The sequence below is a fragment of the Astyanax mexicanus genome, chromosome 14 (genome assembly GCF_023375975.1).
Source record: "Astyanax mexicanus isolate ESR-SI-001 chromosome 14, AstMex3_surface, whole genome shotgun sequence".
In the NCBI taxonomy this organism is placed as follows: Eukaryota; Metazoa; Chordata; class Actinopteri; order Characiformes; family Acestrorhamphidae; genus Astyanax; species Astyanax mexicanus.
The window spans coordinates 45,631,519-45,657,852 of NC_064421.1; the positions used below are offsets into that span (position 1 = coordinate 45,631,519).

Below are 26,334 nucleotides of genomic sequence, written 5' to 3' on the forward strand. Positions count from 1 at the left end.
AATAAACATTGCTTCATCTGTAAATTTGAAACTAAACAAATTTTCTACTCATATCTTGAGTTAAATTCATTTTCTTTTACATTTTATTAAAAAACTAATAAAAAAAGAGTAGCACTTTTTAAAAGAAATGTAACATAAGAAAGGTAAAGGGCAAATATTAACCATGTAAGCTGTTTATATTGCTTGCAATTTAGGTGAAGCGAGCATGTGTAAAGCATTTTAATATAAAATTGCTTAATTTTGCTGAATTAAATACAAGTAACAAAGTAAACGAGTAACAAAAAATATGAACCCCACACAAGGGTTACGTAAATAATAAAAGCCACGGGAGAATGTGGCGCTACATTTATACATTTATACACTGTATAAAATCTAATTGTATAAAGCTGATCAAAACCTCTTATCTCCAGAAGAGTAGCTTTACAGGAAAAGGAACATGCGTAAAAAGCATACAAAAATGAATGGAACAAAGTCTAATTTTACAATTTCTAAATCAGTTCTCTCTCTAAAAATGTTTGTGTGCATTTAGTAAACACAATATAAGTCTGATGTTATCAAACTCAGGCTATGCTCCATTTTTATCTGACAGAAAGCATGTTTTTGTTTATTTGCTGGCCTGAGGCTGCTGAGAGCAGAACTAGCTGCTTGTGCATCTTGACAGGCATGTCCACACATTTCCCGTCACTGTGACAAGATCTGCCAAAATGGCTGCTGGATGAAACGCTTTGCGGCAAAAGTATCTCTCTCTTAATTGCACAATATTAATTGGCCTAGCTCACACATGTGTGCAGTTAGTGAGATAAGATGCTCAGACTAACTGGAGAAATAATATTTCTGATTAGTTTGAAGTGTATGGACTGGACTGATGAACTATTGCATTATGGTGACATTCTATTGGTTAGAGAAGAAGAGGATCAGACACTTTCAGCCTGTTAGATTATCATCAGATAATCAGATCTGGCCTCAGAGATCTATCGTGAAAATCTGCAGACAGATGTACATGCTGCATTATAATGATGTCAGCATATATATTTTTTACAGTAATTATTATTGCAGATTTTGTGCCTTATTATATCTGTATCATACCCACCAGTGTAGAAGAGCAAGGCCCAAACTAATGCAATGAAAAAAATGGATAGCGTGTGTTTTGCATTTGCATGCATTTTGCCAATTCAAAACGTATATTTTTTACATTATTTTATAATGCACACGTTTGTCAATAACTGTAAATTACAGAAGACAATTTCAATTCATTAATACTTTTGCAATTTTACTTTACTTATATTTAAAACTAGACATGAAGATTACTCCTCCTCCCTACTAGCCATAAACAGCTCTGGAAAAAAGAGGCCACTTAAAAATTGTGAGTTTCTTTCATTTTAGAAATCTCTGCATTTTTTTGTTATTTCAGCCATTTCTCATATTCTGTAAATAAATGCTCTAAATGACAATATTTTTATTGGGAATTTGGGAGAAATGTTGTCTGTAGTTTATAGAATAAAACAACAATGTTCTTTTAACTTAAACATAAATCTATAAATAGCAAAATCCGAGAGACTGATTCAGAAACTGAAGTGCTCTCTTAATTTTTTCAGAGCTAAATATATACACTTCCTGGTAAAAAAAAAGTAAGTTGATGTAAGTAAGTAAATGATGTGGGGTTGGTTGGTTGATGCTGCAGTTGGTCTGCAGGTTTAGGTTCAGCAACAGTATGTGCTGAAAGAATGAGGTCAGCTGACTCTACCTGAATATAATGAATATAGACCAGGTTATTCCATCAATGGATTTTTTCTTCATATTCCAAGATAAGACAATGTCAGGATTCATGGTGCTGGAATTGTGAAAGAGTGAAAGAGTTCAGGAAGCATGAGATCATCATTTATCATTTTCACACATGGATTGAGAGAGAGTTCACCACAGAGTCCAGATCTTAACCTCATTGAGAATCTTTGGGATGTGCTGGTGTGATCTTCTTCAATTTTTTAGGAATCTCAACCTGGTCACCTGATAAAAATGAATGAGAAATGAGAAAAATAAAATGTTGGAGTTTACAAAGGTAGAAATCCCAACCAGCTCACCTGATATCATGCTTTTTTAAATGTTTATCGCAATATTTTCCTTTTTTTTTTTTACATGTATAATGTGAATGGCTACAATGTGCAAATGAATCTTCTAACAATTCCAAGTATCTCTATCTCTATTGTGTGCTGTTCTCTTTTCTGTGTGCTGTGAGCATATTAACTAGCCTCAGACCTTCCAGAGAGTGTTTCTGTGGGTGTTTGGATAAATAAAGGCATTACGTGATCCAAAACTAGTAAATAAATATGGCCGCAGGAATGCAGGCCAGTCCTTACTTGCGTCCCTTTAAAGATTCACCAAAATGTATTTAACGTATGACACATATACACAAACACAGTGTTAGAGTATTTTTTTTTTCATACTGCACAGCCTTAGGCTCTCCTGACTGGCCTTTAAGCTTAAGCTCTAAAGCAAACAGAGATGTTGCGCCCTACACAAACAACTCCCACGCACATCCAGCCAGAGGCACGGGATGCCAGAGAGAGCACCCGGCACCCGGAGAGGCCTCCGGGCCTGGGTGTTCAATTTACAGGTTTGAAACTGTAGATTAATGCCGCCTCCCGGGAGTCTATTATCAATTCTGCTCATCCATGCAACAGTGACCAGCATCCAGTCTAATTCTAGCCACACCCCGTTTCCCAATTAAGCCTGTCCCTGGCGGTGGCCTGCTGGGGTCGGCCCCCACGATAACGAGAGTGGTGACAACTGAGTCATTAGCGGCCTGTGAACTCCACAACCAGTGAGAAGAGCCATTAGGGGACAGCATCGGTTGCCTTTAAGTCCCCGCTGAACGTACGCTCTCTGCCTCTGCGGTCCCCGGCCGCCTTGGCGAGCCAATTAAAGTTGTTATTGGGAGACGCAAAATAATTAAAGGTGCTTTCTGTTGTTTTTTATTTGGAGTGCGCCGGGAGCCGCCCGTGGCAGTGTTGCAATATGTTTTCTGATGTTTGCTATTCAATTTCCCAGTTAAGTATCAAAAATAAGAGCAGGCCAGCATAATGAAGAAACGGCTGCCTCGTGCAGCGATGCAGCGGTGACGTAACCATCGCATTGCCTTTTTCAATTGTTCCTTTTTGGCCGTGTTTTGCTGTTACGAGACTCTAGGGCTAAATTAACATTAAAAAAAACTGTAGATACTGTAGTTTAATATTCTGCACGGTGTAGAATGTGGTAATGTTTCCCATCAGTACTTGATAAACTGTAAACACATATGGCTAAATTACGAATTAAGTGAGAATATAAAAAAAAAAATCAGATGTGAATCAGATGTATCAGAAGTCTATACTTATAGTGAGCCGCTAGTAATTTCATCAGAAATTGGTAGAACTTGAAACTGTACATAACATTATGCCGTTATGTTGCTAATAGTCATGACTTATGTTTTTTAATGCATTAAAAAAAAAAACAAAACAAAAAACACTTACATTGGATCAAATGAAAGTAAGTCTAATCAGCAAATAATTAATTACAGCCTTGCTATAATAAAAAAAAATAATGTACAAATGTTTCAAAACACTTCACAGATCACAGTCTGTTCCTGTTACTGTTCCCATTTGTAGCAAACTAGCAAATATCAATAATATTAAAAAAAACTATGGCTTCACAAATTCACAAAAAAGGTATGCGCCATGCATCAGCCCCCATCTGCATTATTTCTTCAAAATATTCCAGTGTTTCCATTCAAGTTTTGAATGCAGTTTCTTGGTTGAACTTTGGAGGGCCTTCTCATATTGGTTTAGTGTTACGAAGATTTCATCAGGTAATTCCCACGGCTCTAAATTAAGCTCTCCAGCAGTGGCAAACATAACCATGTGACTGAGAAAGCAAAACACACACCTTACACTATAATATACACTATACACTAGTGTCAAAAAACACACACACACCCTCCTCCAAAGCTCTGAAGATTATCTGAATAATAACAATAAAACAATGCATCACTGTGTTTATTAATTTGTCCTTATTTATTTATTGTAAATCATATTAATTGAAATCCAAGGAAAGATGAAATACAAATAAATAAGGGTGAATGGACAATTTAGATCAAATTGGACAATGTGGTTATACAATATGCTAAACGCTAGCTGTGAAAACACACAAATTAATTTAATTAATGTAACAGTTCATAAGTTTGGAGGATTTGGACCTTTCTGGTGAGAATGTGGTGTTGTCTCCTTTATAGCAGATGATTTTAAATCTCTAATCCCACTTTTTTTTGGCTTGTCATCTCTTGTCAATTCTTAAGACACTCCAGAATATTCATGTCTTTATCCACTAAAATATGCAGGACAATGGGCCTCCAGGACCAGGATTGAGAAACACTGCTCTAGATGTTCTGTATGTTTGATTATCTGTTTGCTATATCTCTCTCTTTCTCTATCTCTTAACCATCCCATCCAACAATCTCATGTGGGGCTCACGTGGTTGGAACATGGACTAGGTGGGTTCCAGGTTGGCATGAGCTACGAGTAGGGTTGTGTTTTTACTAGATTGTTGTTGGGCTTCCCAAATGGGCTCATCATTACAGCATATCTTAATCTCATATGCATCTAGGCTCATCTAGGCCCTATGTGTAGTATACAACCCTGATTGAGCTCAATATACAAGAGAGGGCAGGTGAAGCCAATTAGTAACTTGGAGAGCAGGAACGCTGTGGAGTCAGGGAAGTCTGGTGTGGGTGCATGCTGGGAGGTAGAGTCTATATAGAGCAGTTTAGAGTTTTGAGTCTTAGGGCAGGCCTTGAGAACAAATTCACCTTCACTTAGCTTCACTAATGTATTTATCATTTTATTTTCTTCCCTCGCTACTCTCATTACCTCACATTTATTTTCTGCCTCTCCCTTTCTTCTGACGATCACCAAACTGCAAGTACTCCTTCAGGGCAGGCCCCCAAACTCTTAAACTTAATCTTATCCATACTGAGCTGCACTCATCTATTTGCTGTTTTTTCATACAATGTTGCTCCAATTTAATTCTATTCATTTTCACACACATCAAGCATATACAAAAAAAAAAAAATCCTGGCAAGTTTCTTAAGCATACTTAGATATCCGTTTGTCCTTTTCTCATCCCTCATTCCACCCATTCAGCCGCACAAGCACTCTGCAATTCCTTCAGGAAATGCACTTTTCTTATTACTCCTATTAATTACTGTCACATACATGCCCTTTTATTGCTAAAACATGGTCAGAGATTTCTCTTTTAGCAGCCCGAGCATTGTACTGGAAACTGAATCTGTTCAGACCCTTCCCAAAACACTTTACTTCACACTTCAATCAGGGTACTGGCATTGCTGCAGGCACCATATATGCATCCCATTGTTCTTTGAATTTCACCCAGCAAACTATGGTATTATAAACAGGACCTTTTTGTTGAGTCTTCAGAGGTGTCATTACAGAAAGTGTGTTTTCACCATGGGGATTTTGAGCTTTGCCAAAAGCACAGCCATCGCATCGTAAAACAAACACGAGCGGACAAAGACGATCTGTTCCAAGAAAGCCCTCCATTTTGTTCTAGGCCTCATCCAACCAGATATGAAAGACATGAGGTTTTCACAGAGCCCTGTTGGGTAATTATCAGATTACTGTGGCTTTTGATCCTCAAAGCCTTAAAAAAAACTAAAAAAATGACTTTTTTTTCTTGTATTCATCATATTTACAGGACTTCAGACTACACAGACTAATCATATTTTCCCAGATGAATCACTTTATACTTTTTCTTGCCTTATTTAAGCAAAAAAAATGTAATTTAATGAAAACGTGATTGACCTAGAGTTGCAGACATTTTAAATTGTACATAATCATCTTATTTTGTTTCAAAAATGTATTTTGTTTTATAAAATTATTTTAAATATCATGATATTTTTACTATGATGAGTGCAGAGCTTACGTTTTACCTCAGCTCCATTCTGAGACAATATGATATAAATTCTGTAAAATTCATATAAATCATTTCTGATCATTTAGAAAGTATCTTCAATCTCTTGAAAATAAAAAAGGAACCAGTGTGGAGGTTGTGATGTCACTTGTGTTAAAGTTTACTTTCATAAGGGGCCGGTTATTCCAAGATGACAGAGTGGAAAGTTAATTCTACAATTCATAGAAAATCAAAACTTTATGGATATGTTCTAAAAAAAAAAATGTTATTTTGCCATTTAACTATTCAACTTAATCAAGCAGCACTTTGGACATAGCAAAAAGCCCACTCCAACATACAAAAGGTACTTGGTTGGTTCTTAGCACTGGGGCCTTAGGTTCAAGTCCCTATCTGGGTGGTGGAGTTTCAAAGATTCAAAAATTCAATGCAAATTTTTTGTCATTTGCATCACATGTGGTACACGAGGTTGAACGAAATTGTATTTGTACAGTCCAAAAATGTGGAGATGCAGTACTCCAGGTGGACGGTTGTTTCCGGTTGACAGTACGCTGTACGTGATTGGCTGCTGCTTCTAACTGGTGTGTGTGTTAATGACGAGTGCTGAGTATAAATAGTTGTGTGTAAAACATGACTGTAAACCCTTGTGAAAAAATGTATACTTCGATTATGCTGAACTTAATTACTAATTTGTACATAATTACTATTTGTTTGTAATTAAAATAATATAAATGTGTACTAAATTTATACTAACTATACTAGTTATTTATATATGCACATTACTAGAACAAAAATAGCACATACAAATAAAGTATACTTTAATTTTCGAAGTCTACTGAAATACAGATTAAGTAGGTAAAAATGAAAGTATAAGAAAAATCTATAATTAAATGATCTGCATATAATTAAAGTACACTACTAATACATATATTTAAATATGCAGCTTATTCACAAGGAAAGCGTCCTTGAGTTTTTAGAAAGTTGCTATATAAGTGTAACTTTATACTTACTTTAAATGTTTGCTACAATGCGTTTGTATTAATTTAAAGAAGACTATTTTGCATAGAAGGCATATTATATATATATATATATATATATATATATATATATATATATATATATATATATACTGATCCACACCATCCGTAAGACTTTCAATTTTTACATCATATGAAGTGAGATATTTAAATGCATAGAAAATGTTGCATCTATTGTGATGCATTAACAGTAAATCTACTCTTTTGTAGTTTGTAATTAGATTTAAATCAATCTGAATCTTATTACCAGTTTGTTTATAAGAGCTTCTTAAACAGTAGCATAAACATAAAGCTCATATAACTTATAACAGGCGCGCATATATGTTCTACACCTTTCCGGCGCGCTGTTTCCTCTCTCATCTGCACCCTCATGTTTCTTTGTCTTTGATTGAGTCTTTGGAGTAGACAATCAGATGTAAACAAAAGAGGGGATGAATGAATGAGAGGAAGCTTGTCCAGGATGTATGATGGCTGAAGGAGGCCTATGAAAGATTGATGAGTGGCTCTTGTGCAGCGTTGGCAGTGCATCAGTCATGCTCACTTTCCTTTGATGCGCCCACATTATCATAGCTGCTGCACGCTGCCTCTGTTTCCTAAGACACATCATATATTAGCATCGTATTAGTGGGCTCGGTTTTATCCGCTGTCTGTTGCTGGAAGAACATGACTCTGTTTGAGGGATGGGATTTCTAAAACCACCAGGATGAACCACTGATCTTATCAAACATTCTAGATGGAGATAACATTGAATAATTCACTTTTGGAAATGTCCTATCTATACTTTAACTATGTTCTAGCAACTGTTGTAAAGTTCGACGTAAAGCCTTAGTAAATGTTAGCAAAATTCTGTTTAGGTCTAATTATTAATTCATCTTGTTACAAAACAAGTAAACTCATCCTTAGTGGCACACACAAAAAATATGGATCACGATATGAACTTTACTAAAATATGCTGAATAGCAGTCAGAATAAACACTTATTTAATGCAATTTCTAGTTAATTGAATTTATAAAACATGTTTTCACACAGCTCTCGAAAAAAATAGACCACTAAAAGATGAGATGTTTCTTAGATTTTACCTAATTGAAAACCTCTGGAATATAATCAAGAGGAAGATGGATGATCACAAGCCATCAAACCACCACGCTGAACTGCTTGATTTGTTGCACCAGGAGTCGAATAAAGTCATCCAAAAGCAGTGTGTAAGACTGGTGGAGGAGAACATGATGCCAAGATGCATGAAAACTGTGATTAAAAACCAGGGTTATTCCACCAAATATTGATTTCTAAAGTCTTAAAACTTTATGAATATGAACTTGTTTTCTTTAAATTGGATACTTGTTGAATACTTGGATGAATGATTCAGGTGTGTGAATGAATGTATGACTGTATACACAAATATGGATTGACACTCTGTCCTGGGTCAGCTCCTCAGTGCCCAATGCTTCCAGGTGGACAGTTGTTTCCGGTTGAGAGTACGCTTTGTGCAATTGGCTGCTACTTCTCACCAGTGTGTGTGAGTGTTTGTGTGTGTGTATTAATGGTTGCTGAGAAAATAACACTACAAAGAAAGCTACAAAAAGCTCTACTTTTCTTACCTTGCGTAAAATTAGAAAAATAATATATATTATTTTACTTTACGCCTTTATGTTTGTCTTCCACTCACTTTTACACTTTTGATTCACAGAAACAGACCATGAATTAAGATGATTTACCTTTTCTACATGGCCCAACCTCAACAGTCCTAATGTAGAGATCTGTTAAAATATACTATTTTGAAGTCTGAGGATCATGAGCTATCAGTACTTTCACAACAATTAAACGAGTGCAGAGCTTAATCCAGTTTGGTGGGACAGTGAGAAGCGAAATAAAATCAAAGCTCTGAGATTACATTTTTGTGTGTAATCAGTGTGATACTAAGCTGCCTAACGAATGGCCACACATCATCTCATTTCCTTCTGGCCACCTGGGACTTCCTAATCTTCAGCAGTATTCCAGGGCATTGCTGGACATTGGGAAAGACTGTAAAAGGCATAAAGTTGATTTACACCATTTCTACAATAGTGTTAGATTACATTACATTACATTACATTTGGCAGATGCTTTTGTCCAAAGCGACTTACAATAGTCAAGTACAAAAGTAATAGAAGTTAAAGGTAAAACATTTTTTTAGATAGGGCTTAAAGGAGGTCGAAGGGAAATAAGGGGATAGAGGAGTGAAGGAGGGGAAGAAGGAAATGAGGTTAGAAGTAGTTAGTGTGTTAGAGGTGTTAAGAGAGTAAGTGCTCTTTGAAGAGCTCTGTCTTCAGGAGTTTATTAAAGATAGTGAGAGATTCTCCTGATCTGGTAGTAGAAGGTAGTTAGTTAGAGGTGTTAAGAGAGTAAGTGCTCTTTGAAGAGCTCTGTCTTCAGGAGTTTATTAAAGATAGTGAGAGATTCTCCTGATCTGGTAGTAGAAGGTAGTTAGTTAGAGGTGTTAGGAGAGTAAGTGCTCTTTGAAGAGCTCTGTCTTCAGGAGTTTATTAAAGATAGTGAGAGATTCTCCTGATCTGGTAGTAGAAGGTAGTTAGTTAGAGGTGTTAGGAGAGTAAGAGTTCTTTGAAGAGCTTAGTCTTCAGGAGTTTATTAAAGATAGTGAGAGATTCTCCTGATCTGGTAGAAGAAGGTAGTTAGTTAGAGGTGTTAGGAGAGTAAGTGCTCTTTGAAGAGCTCAGTCTTCAGGAGTTTCTTAAAGATAGTGAGAGATTCTCCTGATCTGGTAGTAGAAGGTAGTTAGTTAGAGGTGTTAGGAGAGTAAGAGTTCTTTGAAGAGCTTAGTCTTCAGGAGTTTATTAAAGATAGCGAGAGATTCTCCTGATCTGGTAGTGGAAGGTAGTTTGTTCCACCATTGGGGAACTCTGTATGAGAACAGTCTGGATTGCTTTGTGTGAATGTTTGTTTGGTAAAGCAAGGCGACGTTCATTGGAGGAGCGCAGCGGCCGGGAGGTAGCGTAAGCCTTCAGAAGTGAATGCAGGTAGGAAGGAGCCTGTTCTGTCATCACCTTGTAAGCGATTGTAAGAGCTTTATTTTAAGAGTGTATTGATGAAGTTGATAATAGCTGGTAATGCTAGTAAGATACTGTACATTTCTACAGTAACAAGTCATGGTAAAAAAATCCTCTTTTTAGCACTGCATATTCACTGAACTGAATACCCTATGATGTATAATTCAGACACTCTGTACAACACTGCATAGTGAATAGAATAGAATACGATCCTGCTACAACAAAGTGTGTCAAAGAAGGCCTGGTTGCTTTTGTCTCCATCCTAATGAATATACTGTAGATGTTTGCCATGTTCGTGAGATTAGTGGTGGGAATCCAGTTGGAGCTGAATTAATTGCTGTGAGAGAGACCCTCACACAGTTGAAAAGACACTTAAAAGAGAAAATGGGGGATGAGAGAGAGAGAGGGAAAGAGAAAAAGAAAGAGAAGGAGCGAGACAGACAGGAGGAGGCTGCTTAACTGAAAACTGTCATTTCTGACAAGTCCCTAATCATTTCCTTTCCATTTCGACCAGTTACCAAAACTCTCTCCCACTTATTACGTAAATTGCAATTAGAAGTCATCATGACGTGCAGCAGGGGGTCCTGACCTGTAATAACTCCTAGCACAGAGAAACCTTATTATCCATCAAAGGGCTGCTTTGGCACATGCCAGTGCTTGACTGTGTTTTTTTCTAGCCCGTGTGACATGCACGGATAATCTTTTGACTTCTCGTCTTCGGTAATTTGGATTGATTTAAAGAAGGTTATTTTTACAGGCTTATGAGTGGAATAATTTTAGCCGCCTTTGTCAAACCAGAAATTGCATGTCATTAAGAATACTTTGGGGCACTAAAGCGCAAAATGATGTCATGCCAGGTTAGACTAGTGCACTGTGTGCTGTCGTAAACAATGCAGCTGTAAGAAAATGCTGCATTGCTGTCGATCCCCATATTTCACACAAAAAAGAGGCAGAAGGTTCAGATATTGACCTGAAGAGCGAGAGACGTTACAGAACAAACAAATGAAGAAAAGGAATCCAGTGAAACTAAATAAACTGTTGCTGTTGTCTATTTTGTAAAGCTGATAAAGGGTGCCCACTTATGAGATCCTGTTCTTTGTGTGCTTTGAACTTGAACATGTTTATAATGATGATTGTGAAGTGGTTGGTACAGTATTACATAAAATACAAGCATCATAACTCAACCTTGGAGCAATAGAAACAGAGGTGGACCAGTTTGAGGATTTAGATTCTGGATGGGATTAGTTTCTCAGGGGGTCCTGTGGTAATTTTCTCTTTTATTTTCTCTTTTATGGGGTCCTCTGTGATTTTATGTCCAAACAAAATGTACGTGTTTTTCTCAGACGTCCTCTGAGAAAACTACAGGCTGAATTGTCTACTGTTTTTCACTGAACTCTGATTTAAATTTTCACTGAATTTAATTCCTGTCCGGACGCTATTTGGCGCGCACCATAATTACACTTTAGGCGCACGTAATAAATACACATAAACACAACAGTGAGTGGAAATGGAGGAGCTACTGAACGTGATGTCATGTGACCGAGAAAGCCTAAAAACTCACTGGTCCTCCTGTGTTTTTTCAATTGCAATTTATATGCAATAGTTTTATCACTTAGTAGAAGTGTGAAATATTTTTTACAGACGTCCCCCTGAGAAACGAATCCCATCTGGATAGAGCTTTAGAGTGACGTGTAAAAGTGTTCATACCCATTATCACCTTGCAAACACACAAAAAAAACACTTAAATGTATTTTATTGAGATTTTAAGTGATTGACCAACACAAAGTAGCACATAATTGTAAAGTGGAAAAAACTGATACATCATTTGCAGAATTTTTGAAAAAAAATCTGAATCTGAATTATCTACTGTTTTTCGTTGAACTTTGTGGTCCTCCGGTAATTTCAGTCCCGTCCGGACACACATCTCCTACTTTCACCACCTCGTGTTTAATAAAATAGCTATTTGTCCACTGCCGCGCACCGTAAATACACTTTGGGCGCACACAGTAAATACACATAAACACAACAGCAAATGTGAAAATGGAGGAGCTACTGAACGCGATGTCATGTGACCGAGAAAGCCTAAAAACTCACTGGTCCTCCTGTTTTTTCAATTGCAGTCCGAAAGCAAGAGTTTTATCACTTAGTAGAAGTGTAAAATATTTTTCCAGACGTCCCCCTGAGAAACTAATCCCATCTGGATAGGGCTTAAGACTCAAAAAAAGATTTTGCTTTTCCATGTTTCGTGTTTTCACTAATATTAATTAATTATTAATTATTAATATTAAGTCACCAAACTGTCTGCACATTTAATTAAACTATGAGTGGTTATAGTACTGTAATACAGAAGGGGTTAACAAAAAGAGAATGTTAAATTAATACATAACTACAATAAAACAAATAAAACATCAGGGACATCTCAGTCTGTTCAGGCTATTTACTACTCAGCCCTCAACTGTTTCCACGCTTAATCTAACCAACTACTGTAGATCAGTTTAATTAAAGAGTTCAGAACAAATTCAGATTTCACACATTAACTGCCACTACATATGTTATGTACATGCCCTCTAGCCTACTACTGCAGTGCTACTCTAATTTCTTCAGCAATATTTTCTGGGTTAAAGACTAACCCAGCCTCCAGTCCTCTGATGAGGCATCTCACAAGTAGGAGGGATAATTAAAAAACGACAAGCACTTGGATACTTAAAGGCAGGCTTTTTATAATGTTGGGCTGGCTGCTGTAGCATATGTAATATGACTAATATGACAGATCATTTCTAAAGCAGCACGGGTTGCAGGGTGCTCTGCAGGGTCAATAGTGGAGAACTGCACATAATATCTGGGCTGAACTGAATAAATAGACGTAAAAAAAATAGGAAGCTGCAATTTAAAGACAATTTTAATGATGGTTATGTGTCATTCAATGGCACATGATCACACCCTGCTCTGCATGGAGCAGCATTGCTAAAGATGTGGATGGCCAGGTACAAGTATGTAGTAGATCTACAGTCCATGATACGCAGGAATAACAAGTCTGATCCATTGCAGCTGTATCTTGTTATTTGGAATAAATAAGTGTGCTTGTAGTTCACAGACCAAATAAAAATTTTATTAAACTTTTGCTTTTCTTCTTCATGTTTAATGCTTTCTCCATGTTTAATGCTTTTTTTGACATGCCCTGTTTTTAAAGGCCAAGGTAGCAGTCTCACCAAAAATATCTGTGCATTTAATCAAACTATGAGTGGTTACCCACATTCAAATTGTACTATATAGCAGGATTTTACCTCTAGTAAAATAAAGCTAACAGAGTTGTGCAAAGTTCAGCCATATTTCACTAAAACAGTGTTTCTCAAACTTTTTAAACTATGTGCCACCCATGGTTTTAAACTGGTAATTTCACAGAAACACAAGTGTAAAACACACACACACCTTAATAGTTTTTTTGCAACTTACAAACAGTATCTTCTAAATGGCATTGCTAGCTCCTGCATGCAGTTATTTCTGGCACGTTTTTGTGACAAAAATATTTTTGGAGAGCAAAATTTTATTTAATGAGTTTGTGATCCTGGCTGTGACCAGAATGGCTCCTTAATTTACTATTTAGGGCACTATTGAGTACGTCTGCCAGTTTTCTCTGAGTTTCCCAGAATGCATTGCGAGTGTCGCTACTAAGCAACCGACAGCCGAACAAACTCTGAGTGGACAGCAAGACATCAGGGTTGCCAGATTGTTACAGTGGGATTCAGATAAAACTAAGTCACTGGGTAAAACGTGTTTCAAATTTCCCAAAACGCTGAGCAAAAACCGTTCAAACAGCTGATGTTCAGCATATCAACAATATTACATGGTTTATTCCAACATGATCTTAAGTATCCCAGATACAAGATAAAACAATATTTGATGATATTATCTAAATGTTAACATGTGTTTTGTGCATTGTATCATAGGACACAAGAACCAAAGAAAATGAATTAAGTATTTTCCTCTGGTTAATTTCAGACGTAACTCGACATTTAGCATGAAACCACACAATCTGGCAACGTTGCAAGCCAGTGTACACGGTTAATTTCAGATGTTTCTCCATGAAGTTCATTAATGTGAGGATTATGTTTTAAACAGTTTAAATATAACAGTAAGAGAGATTACTACATGATCAGCTCAGAGCTTTCACCAAACTTTTCCAACCGTTATTCAGGCTCAAAGTCGCTCCACACCTCATTGATAGAATCTGGAGAGCCCTGACATTTAAAATGAGGCATTTAGAATTTTAAAACTGCACAAGAAGTTTATTAAAAGCCACTCTTTACATCCCAAAGTGTAGATATATCTTTGGGCGCCACCATCTTAAATTTAAGTCACCTGTGCCTGGAGACAACAAGCATCGCAATGTGGTTTGTGCAGGGTGTACAATAGGGCCCAATGTCTGACATCAAATACAGTTTATCTAGTGGCAATGGGCACCTATTGGGCATCACATCCCATTTAATCCACTGGTGTGGCACATTTTCATTAGAGGGGCACCTAATAAGGCACATTATGTTATTTCAACTGTAGGAGAACCCTGTATATCAATATATCACATTTTCTCTACTGGAAAGAGCACCCTTTTGGACACTTTTCGGGTGTCTTTTACGGCTGGCACAGAAGACACTTCATATTTGCCATTCTTTATTAGTATATTAGAAGGGCAGCAAAGCATGGGCACTTGTTAAAACACGTTACAAACATTGTAGCCAGTAGGGTATTCTGATCATTTTTTGCCTCTCCAGAGAGCATTTAGCAACACTTTTTGAACCATAGGGGCACCAAGGGGGGGTTCTTGCCCACCCCGACTCCTCTTTAGTCTGCTAGTGAAAAGAAGAATCAATTAACAGTTTTAAACCTTCGACTGAAAATGTAATGTATGCTTTACAGCTGCTTAGTTAATGGTTGCTCTAAAGCCCACATATGCAAATACTTTTAATACATTTAAGACCCCAGATATACCTTTCGCAGACTTGTTAGTGCGCAAGTGCACAGATGCGAGTCTGCGTTTTAGAAAGAGACCCAGGTTGCAGCGGGCGTGGGAGGAGCGGCCTCAGCTGGCCCGTCTCCCCTAGCAACCGCGAGTCCTCCAGCCCTCCTGTTGACAGCATGCCGGCACACATGCTGACGCAGGAGCACAGTTGGCCCACTCGAGCCTGGTCAAACTGAGTTATTTACATCTTAATATGTAAAGTTGCAATTCAAATAAAAGCCACTTGCTGTAATGGGGCACTCGGTTCAGCCTGAGGGAAAAATAGCTCAATTTATAGCAAGCTAACTCACGCTGAGATTTCCCCTCATTACTCCTCCGTCAATTAATATACGGCTGCAAAAAACACAGTTTACTACAGCCAGCTAAAACAGCCAGCTCTACAAAAATGGATTGAGTTCCAATCACAGACACGTCCAATAAATCTGCTAAATTATTTAGACCATGTACCCTTAGAATCTGGTGCAGACATACAGTGATATGAAAAAGTTTGGGCACCCCTGATAGTTTTAATGATTTTCCTTTATAAATCATTGGTTGTTCATATCAACAATTTCAGTTAAATATATCATATAGCAGACAAAGACTGTGATATATGAGAAGTGAAATGAAGTTCATATGCTTTAAAGACAGTGTGCAATAATTCTTAAAACCAAATTAGGCAGGTGCATAAATTACATCAATATTTAGTAGATCCTCCTTTTGCAAAAATAACAGCCTTTAAACACTTCCTATAGCTTCCAATGAGAGTCTGTCTTCCGGTTGGAAGCATTTTAGACCATTCATCTTTACAAAACATCTCCAGTTCAGTCAGGTTTCAGATGGCCATTCCAGAACGTTGTACTTGTTACTCTGCATGAATGCCTTGGTAGATTTTGAACAGAGGAGAAAACAGAGGATTTTGCAAAGAGGAGACAAATTGCATTTGGCCACCTTAACCCTTTCACATGATTGAATTCACCTGTGCATGTAGATCAAGGGTCAAAGAGCTATAAAGTTATTTTTAACGTCTCAAATATTACTGTGTTCGTCTGATATATGATATATTTATATTACATTTCTTAAAAAATCATTAAATACACATAAATAGGTAAAGTAATAAAAATGTAAATGAATACACATCCAATTAAACATAGTCCTCAATACCTGCAAATGTCTTAGTACAAATCATACAGAAAAAGTGATAAAATGGCTAAAAAAAATGACCTTATAAACCCTAAGCCTTACCATATGCTGCTGAGAAGAATTATGGTATTTGGGAATTTCCAAAAGTAGTATAAATTGGTATCTCTACAAAGACAGACAGACAAAGGAACAGACAGACAGACAGGTAGCGAGATAACAGAATGATAACAGAATATGATACATTATGAAATAAAGATGAGATAAAAAAAAACTCAAATTCTATGAGGTAAAACTTTTACTGATACGTTGCACTTGTGCAGGATGGTTGCGTAGTTACAGGGGTGGTAACTGGTTGTATTGCTTAGTGGTTGCTATGCTGTTACTAACTGGTTACTACAGTATCATGAGAGATGGTTGTTAAGGTATCCAAATTGGTTTCTGTGGTGTTTCTTAATGGATGCTCTGATATCTGAAGTGTTTGTTAAGTTGTTGCTAGGTGGATGCTAAGGTGCTAAAATTAGGCAGCAATAGAACAGTCAGTTGTTGATGTGGTAGAAGAAAGAAAATGGCACATTTTAGAATCTAAACAAGTCTGATCAGGCTTAAACTGTGATGGATAGAAACACTTTGATAGAGAACTTGCAGGTCATGTGGGATGTTCCTGCTATGCAGATGTCACTACCTACCAAAAAAAGGAAGGGCAACCTGTGAACCAGTGACAGGATATGGGTGCCCAAGGCCCACTGATGCACTTTGTTTAGTCTGGTTTAATTGTTATTCCTTATAAGGCCTACTTTCAGTATTTCCTTTTTCCAGTTTACAGAATAATCAAACTAGAAGTGAAACTGTAAAAAAATAAGTATACAGTGTCTTTTATTACTACCTCACAATCTGTAACAACTTATTATAGGCTTCTCTGAAAGCCATACATGTCTACATTAATAAACATATACAGGATTTACAGCAACCTTGTCCAGAAATCAGGTCAAATATACAACTTGCCAAGTGGATGCTGTCATGCAATGCATAACTAGAATTAAAATGTTAGAGTGGGACTGTGTGTTATATGATAATATATAAGTATATTTGCTACTATGAGACAATGTATTGTTTAGTAATACAGGAAAGTGTGTTTGGTAATATGGGACTGTGTGTTTTGGTAATATGGGACTGTATGTTTTGGTAATATGGGACTGTGTTTGATAATATGGGACAATGAGTTTGGTAGTATAGGACGGTGCATTTTGGTAATATAGACACTGTATTGTGTAGTAATATGGGACAGTGTTTGGTAGCATAGGACAGTTTATTTCTGGTAATATGGGACAGTGTATTGTGCAGTAATATGGAGCAGTGTGTTTGATAATATGGGACAGTGTGTTTGTTATATATAAAATACAAAATAAATAAAAACTGTGGCTACCAAATACAGTCCTATGTTACCAAATACACTGTCCCATCATGATGGTACTGTGTTTGTTAATATGGGACGTTTTGTATGGTTAAATGGCAGTGCATTTTGGTAATTTGGGACAGTGTGTTTGTTATATATTTAAAATACACTGTGGCTATGTTGCCAAAGACCATCGCATATTATCAAACACACTGTCACTGTCATGATGTATTTCAAATACATAGTCCAATATTAACTACATTAAAAAGCACAGTCCCATTTTACTAAAAACACTGTCCCGTCATTGCAGTGAACGTGTGTTATATAATATGGGACTGTGTTTGGTAGTTAATGTACCCACAGTTAATATGGGACTGTGTATGTGGTATATTAAACACTGAACAGCCATAACATTAACACCTCCAAAGTGAATAACTTATTATCTCTTTACAATGACACCTGTTAGGGCATCAGTCAAACAATTGAATTCCTACTAAAAATATTTTCCCACTTTATAAGTCTACTAACAGTTCAGTTTATTAATTAATCAAACTTAAGCTGACTTTTTATTTTACTTACTTACTTACTACTTATTTCACAGTCTGAATAACTTTACTGTGTGCGTTCTTTTGAGTCTGCATGTATAACTGTTAAAATAATAAACAGGCTTTAAATCAGTAGCGTTTAAAGCAAGCAAATCATTCCGGTAAAATAGATAGAAATGAAAAGAAGCTCTAAATACTTTAATACTGTTAATACTTTAATGGACAGACATCTGAGTAACAGTTCTAAAGCCCAGGCAGATAAATCTCAGCGTTAGGCACCTCGCTCTGATAACCGGAACAGGCAGGAGGCGGTGTCTATCAGAGCCCAACATTAAACATATCTGACGTCTATGGCTCCATCAGCATCGCTTCTCAATGACCAAAAAAGCGCTTTGCGTTTCACAGCTTCTAAATGCGGTCAGGTTTATTAGCTATAATATATTTCCCCGCGTCGTTTTACCTCTAGGACAGACACTGTGCTGTGTGTTTCTGTTTTTTTGGAGGGGGGGCGAGTCGAAGTTTGTATTTATTATTTTCCTCCGAGAAGCGGAGCGCGTTTGACCGAGACTGAGAGCAGACTGACCAGCCGCTGTCCAGCCGTGACCGCTCGGGGATTCTCATGAGTGTCCCTCCGGTGATCCGGGCGCCCAGCCCCGTCCCGGGCTCCCAGGGCGTTTCCTTCCACATCCAGATCGGGCTGAGCCGGGAGCCGGTGCTGCTGGACTCGGGGGACTTCAGTCTAGCGCAGGTCCGAGAAATGGCGTGCTCCATCGTGGACCAGAAGGTAAAAACTCACCGGGTAACGTTACTCTCCTCACACCGCATGTGCGCTGGGTTCCTCGGTGCGCTTGGGAAGTAGCTTAGCTAGTGAGCTAGCTTAGATAAAGTGTGGAGCGAATGATAAGTAAATAAGTGCGGATAGAAAATGTTAAACGAACTTTTCTATTGCGTTTTACTCGTCGTTAACTAACGTTAGCAACGTTAGAACCGCCATGGGAAAGCGGGGTCTCCGCTGAGGTGCTGAAGAGGGTTTAGTTAGACACAGCGCTGTTCTTTAGGTCAGAAAGTAAAAAAAGCCGGTATATGGGTTTACTTGTGAGTTTGAAACATTTTAAACGATAAAACTGGCTAGGTTAGTTAGCTAACTAGGTTATCTAAGTTATACGTGAACTGTATCACTGTATAACTTACAGTGAAGGCTAGGCTACTAGTTAGCTAACTAGCTAACTACTTATTTTGACCAATATGTGGTAACCAAGGTAACGCCAGGCTAACTAGTTAGCTAGTTAACTAGCGTTAGCTTGTTAGCTAGGTAACTAACTTCACTGAACTGAGGCTGTGTCCTGTGTTTTCTACTTACCGAAAGACCCAACAAACATTTTAAACATATAAACAGAGAGTTTAAGTTGATGCTGGAAGGAAGCTGGCGAGTTTAGAGCTTCTAACAAGTGGTCTTACTGTATCTGAATGCAAAACTGGCATCAACACTTCAGCCTGTAAAGTCACTGCTGACTGCTGACGACACGTTCTGACGTGCGACCACTGAAGTGCTGTTTCAGGAGAGGCTGGCCTGCAGTGTTACTGGCAAACACACACACACACACACACACACACACACACTACACTGTCCTCTCCTGTGACTCAGTAACCCAGTGTTTCCCTCTTCCATAAAATTCCATGAAACCCCAGGTCACAAGACTCTTCTAGTTAGTTAACTAGTAGTACAAATCTATTTACATTTCAAGCATGCAGAAGGTCAGGTGGGCGGAAAAGTCAAATAACAGTAGAAAAGTTAAAAAGAAGCTAGGCCTCCATCATTTCTTTCCATTCTGCTGGTAAAAAGGTAAAAGCTGTATGTCTCCCTATGTCTCTCAAGTGCACTCACCCAAGCATAAAGCCTGAATACACTCTGTACAGACTGTACAGAAAAGAAAGTACTCTGAAGGACACTGTGCTCAGCTCTGTTGGCTTCAGAATTCTCTTTTTTACTCTTTAAATTTGTCCTATCAGTGTTGCAGGTTTTGCATCAAAAAGTAACTAGGTAAGACCGTCTGGAGCTGATAGACATTTTTTTGTGGTTATGGATGCCGAGATTAGCCAGCAATTAAAATTATGCCTCCCTTTTTAACTTGTGTTAAAGTTGTTCAAAGTATTGAGTTGTTCTCTACCAATTATCTTTTTTCATCTTTCAAAGACATACCATGCACCTTATTTACTCTACGCTCATGTTGAAATGAAAAATGAGACGGGGTACTCTTCTAAACTGGAAACTCCAAGGCAGTGAGGGAACAGGCAGAATATCCTTCAGTTTAAATGGCAGCGCCTGTGTGGACAACTAACCTCACACACTTGAAATTAACCATTGCCAAATGACCAGTTCAGGGTTCATCAATCAAAGCTAGAGACCCAGGTTTAGCTAGCCTGTTGTCTCTCTGCTAACATTCATCTGGCTAGATTGGCTAGCTGGGTAATACCAAAATGGCTAGCTTAGCTAGATAGCTAGCATAGTATCGTACATACTTAAATTAAAATGGCAATCTCTACTGATTTTGTGAATCCATTCAGGGTAAAGTACAGGATGTTTTGAGGAATTATGGAAGATTTGAACTTTATAAGATTTATTTATTTTTGAAGAAGTGTACGTTATTTGGGAACGCAGCAGTGAGTTAGCATTGCTAGTACCCAGTTTTCCAATGCTACTTCCATACCCCACATCCTCGTTTTGGTAGACGATGGTGACGTAGATGAATAAAGTGTATACAAGTAATCACATTCAAGTTCTATCTAATCTCTGTGTTCTAGTTTAGTAGAGGGATTTCCATCCTCCAAGTTTATGTAAGTTGTTAACATGTGCACGAGAAAAAAAACGGAGGCAATTCTTTTATCATATGATTTAGGTTGCCATTGACTTGATCCAACAGGTTCTATAGATGTTCTGATCATGACACACAGCATTTCATTGGTAAAAAACCCACTCTATTATGACTAGTAAGTACTATACACCCAATGTTATTAGTGTGTGTAATTGGATGCAGCTTAATTTTAACATCAGAACTACATTATGATGTGTTACCATAATATAACACATATCACACAATTAATTCACAATTAATTGAAAGAAATGCAACTTAAAAGTTTTTTCAAGTTTTCGACCAACCTTTAGTGGAAATAAAAACAACGTTAAAGGACAGTTGGCTACAGTTGGCTTGAGATTTCCCAGCATTGTTGTTTATCTCCTGCTGGCAGTGTTCCATGTTTTGTGTCGTTGGAAATGTAAGCACTGTTTTATTTTGTTGTAGGCAAGGCCAAATTAAGACCCTGTGGATGTGATAGACATTAATGTTTTGGTGCACATCCTATCTCTGCAAAGTCTATTGACTTCATGCCTAATATCTGTGTGAATATGCAAAATTTTTGCTTTGTTCATTTGTGAGAAAATACTAAAACTGGACTGATAATAACTTTCCAGCAAAGGCCTTCAGGGTCAGGATCAGCTGCTTGTGCCAATAAGACGGCATCAGCTCATTATAATGCCACAATATACAGTATGTTAAATATAATGCCAAAAACATAAAAACAAAATATCCTGCTTTATAAAAAGATGCTACTATGAACCAAATTTAAGACACATATTGTGGTAATGCAAATTTAAATATCAATCAACGACAACACAAGTAAACACAAAATGCAGTTTTTAAACTAAGTTTTTATAATTAAGGGGAAAAAAATCCCTGTGTAAAAGTTTTTGCCACTAAAAAGTATAACTGTAGAAGAATTTTGGCATACTCATCTCTGGGGCCACATTGGGGAAGTTTTAAGCATAAACCGCCTTTTTAAGGTCATACCAAAGGATATAAATCAGATTTAGGGAAGGACTTCGACTAGGCCACTTTAGCCATTCAGATGTGGTGTGTTCTGGGTCATTGTCCTGCTGGAGAACCCAAGCTCTTTCAGCTTGAGGTCACAAACATATGGCCGGATATTCTCCCTCAGAACTTTTTGGTAGACAGTGGAATACATGGTTCTGTTTATCACAGCAAGTCTTCCAGGTCCTGAAGCAGCAAAACAGTCCCAGACCATCATACTACCACCACCATGTTTTACTGTAGGTGTTTCTTTTTCTGAAATGCAGTGTTACTTTTAAGCCAGATGTAATGGGACACAGAGTAATTTCCCAAACGTTTTGCCGATCAACAAATTGTTTTCTGGCAAAATTGCCTTGAGCCTAAATGTTCTTTTTGCTCAGCAGTGGTTTATATATTAGCAGTCTGCCATGCAGGCCATTTTTGCCCAGTCTTTTTCTTATGGTGAAGTCATGATCTCTGACATTAGCAGAGGCTAGTAAAGCCTGCAGTTCTTTGGATGTTGATGTGGGGTCTTTTGTGACCTTTTGGATGGATCGTCACTGTGCTTTTGGGATAATTTTGGTTTGCCAATCACTCCTAGGAGGGTTCACAACTTTTCACGTTTTTTCCATTTGTGTATGATGGCTTAGAAATGGCTTTGTAACATTTTCCAGACTAAGAGATCTCATTTTTTGTTTTTTGTTTTTTTGTTTTTATTTCTGTATTTCTTTGGATATTAGCATGATATCTAGCATTTGAGTATATTTTCATCAACTTCACTTCTACTTCACCTGTCAAGCAGGTACTATTTAAGTGATTTGTTGATTGAGAACAGGTGTGGCAGTAATCATGCCTGGTTAGGCTAGAAAAATTGATATCAGATGTAATAAACCACAGTTAAGTTTAAGTAATATTTAAATTTGTTATATAAACTGATAATTAAAATTAAGGACAACTGCGAAAAAACACATTGTAATATTTTTTTTAATATTTTTTATTATAAATAAAAGGTCAAAGATTATTTCATGAACAACTGAAAATTTTAGAATGAGTATAAAATAAATGAGTTGTTGTTTAACTACTCTATCAGGCTCTAGTAACACTGAGGAAGTAAAAAGCACATGTACTGAGGCATGTTTTGAAACTGCTGGTGTTGTGCATTTAAGGTGGTATATAAGGTAAATAAGTTGTTTGCTAAGGTTAGCGAGATATCATGAAGTTCTCTAACAGGCTCTATTAATAAAGATAATAAAAAATAAATAAAGGTAATAAAAAATATAAATGAAATTTCAAAGATTATTTCACAAACAACTTAATATTAGTTTTAAACATGTCTCAGCCAATCACATGTTGGTTTATATGACCATTGTTGATGTGTGTTAATGATAAAGCAAATGTCCAAATGTATGTGGGTTTCTGCCATTAGTTAGTAAACTAAACAGTCCTTCCCTTTATAGCGCAATACTTTTGGAGGAGTAGGGATCCATTTTGTTCAAAGCCTTTATGTGACGACACTGAAGTCTTTATATTTTCTCTTTACTTCTGCTGTGTTATGCTTAAACGCTGTTATTATTCCGAACTTATTTGCTCACAGTTTAAAGAAATTTACAGTCTGTTTTTAGAAGTGTACGTGTTAGATCGCGGCTCAGTATTTTGATAAGCATAATAATCCAAAGCTGAATAAGGAACACCTTTTTTTTAACAGGCGTGAGGCTGTCAGCTTGTGTTTTGGAAAAATAGAAGGATGTGTTTAATATATTGAAAATAGAAAAGCAGAGGGGGTAAGAACAACAGATTTAACCTTAACTCCTTTAACACCTCGCAGACACATTCTCAGATTCTGATGGCCCTGGGAGTATAAGTGCTCAGAGCTCTTATCACTTTAAATAGTCAGATGTGAGATGTTGATATGTGTGCATGAAAATGATGGCGACAGTGCTGTACGGAGAGACTCTGAAAATGGTGTTTCTTTGTCAGTGTGCGAGAATGTGTGTGTGTGTGTGTGTGTGTTTGTGCATTAATTGTTTTTCCTCTCGAGCTATAAAGACTGTACATGAATGTGTTCTTTCCGATGGAAAGTCACAGTCACTGGTTTCTGTCTTTTCACTGTGGACCACAGCCATGTGGAAAGTCTGTTAATGTAATTTGTTTTTAAATAATTCAATGATAATATAACATAAATATTCAAGTTTATGTGAAATGTTTTATTCAATAGAAACTTGCTAATTCAGATTTCTTTACTCTGTTGGAGAAAAAAATTAGGGGTGAGGCAAAATATCAAGATCACAATTATAGTCTCGTTTTTGTTTGTGATACATTGTTTTTGTGCACTATGAGGTTCACTTAAAAACCTTTCATTTTTACAAATATCGTCAGTGCGCCTTATAAAACGGTGCTCCTTGTGTATGAATTTTACCAGTCAGGTATTAAGGAGCAGTAAAGCCACTCTGCTGAAGTACAGAGTTATACAGGAGTTTCAGTTTAATTCTCCAGTACTGAGGCTGAAGCAGTATTAGCATTAACCGCTAACGGCACTATGTGCTAGCTCTTTTGCTCTTTAGAGATGAGTATTATCAGCCGATAACCTGCTGCTAACCCTGGCTAGCACCGCTCAGAGGTGAGTATATCGTACTGTAGCCTGCGCACCATTTACACAGTTAAAAAAAGCTACTGCAGTATTAAAACATTTTAACAGTATCTCCAAATGAACAATAATATTAAATAGGGGTGGGCAATATTATATCGTATACAATATATCGTGACACAGAAATATCATGATATTAAAAATCCATATCGTGATAATAGGGCTGTTCTGTCTTAAAAGTAGTCTATTATTTACTGTGAAGCTTTAGGTGTATTTATTTTATAATTGTTTTAGTTTGCAGTTTATATGCATGCTCTAAATAAATGTGCATTTTTGCTGCATTATATTATTTTATGCTATATTATTTATTTTGCCACATTATGTATATACTGTTATACTATTATACTATATTCCTGAAATTAACAAATTATTTTTCTGTTTTCCTATATCGCCAAGTATATCGTTATCGCAAAAATACCCTGAAATATCGTGATATTATTTTAGAGCCATATCGCCCACCTCTAGTATTAAATAAATATGGCGTTTCAGACATGCTGGATTTCTGTTCTGTTTCTAGCTAATGAAAGGGCCAAAATAGCTCAATTAATCAATTGTGCATTTAAAATATCCATAGGATGGGGCACTCTGACAAATTTGAGGTTCTCTCTAAAAAAAGAGTGGGGAAGAAACACAGCACATTTTAATTTTGTGGCAGTAGTTTATTCTTGAAATAATTTCTTCAATTCAATGTTTTGTTATATTGCCTAGAGTATCGTTTTCGCCTACCCCTAGTTCCCAAGTCTTAATGAATCGTGGCCACGCCTTAAGATCTCATTCCCACATCTTAATAAGTTGTGGCCATGCCAAAGGATCGAATTCCCACTTCTGAATAAGTAAAAATAATGACCACGCATAATTTTTTTTTCAACATAATGTCACCTTAGGGGCTTGGGTTAGGGTTAGAGTTTCAGTGGGACAGGCTTGAGTGTGCTCTGTGGTGAACAGAATACAATCTATCATGCTCGCTAAGTGAAGTCAACTCTGCGCTAAACAACATTCTTTAACAATCACACTGCTGGTTTAACATTTACTGTATAACTGAGTCAATTGTGTGTGCAGTGTTCATACTGTATACATACTGAATCTTGTATGTGATTATTTGTAAGTTTAAAATAAAATAAAATGTGATGTAGCCACAAAACCACAGGACTTGCACAGCTTGGGCACCCCTAAGGAAAATGTTTGTTGATGTAAATAGATAGGTCAGTAAAAGATAGCCTTAGCAAAGATTGCACATTCACAGATTACACATTTCTTTAATATTTAAAGCAATATGATTATATTTATATATTTGAATTGCATTTCATGGCATTTTCTCTAAACATACCATTGCTCATTGCATTCCAAATTGTCTGAAGGAATTTCAGTCATCAGGTTTGTTTAGATGTATGCAGGAAAGGTTTTCCTCTGATGACTCTTCCATGATGGCCAGGAGGTGCTACACAATAGAACAATGCACCACGTAAATGATTCTGGAGTATGGGTGTAACAGTGTGTGTATTCATAGCAAACTGTTAAAGGGCCACAGTTCAGTTTTGGTTCAGTTTCCTCTCTCTTGCTTTCTACCTTTTGCTGCAAAAATCACAAATGACAATCAATAAATTTCGCATTTCATTTTGTAAATCAAGAGACTGGAGAGTCTGGAGGAAGAGTGGAGAGACACACAGTCCAAGCTGATTGAAGTCTAGTGTGAAGTTTCCACCAATCAGTGATGGTTTGAATGGAGAGACATGTC

The 26,334-nt window shown here is 37.1% G+C and overlaps 1 protein-coding gene across 4 annotated transcripts in view; it reads left to right on the plus strand.

Moving 5' to 3' along the window:
- The first annotated feature begins 18,369 nt into the window (after window positions 1–18,369).
- Window positions 18,370–26,334, plus strand: part of prkd1 (protein kinase D1) — a 71,489-nt gene continuing 63,524 nt past the window's right edge. The window contains exon 1 of one of the 4 annotated variants that reach the window (XM_049463660.1): window positions 18,370–18,894. In XM_049463660.1, coding sequence (XP_049319617.1) covers window positions 18,730–18,894 — 165 coding nt within the window. In that variant the 5' untranslated portion in view covers window positions 18,370–18,729. The remainder of the gene's footprint in view (window positions 18,895–26,334) is intronic. The other 3 variants (XM_049463659.1, XM_022672608.2, XM_022672609.2) reach the window with 3 other exon arrangements.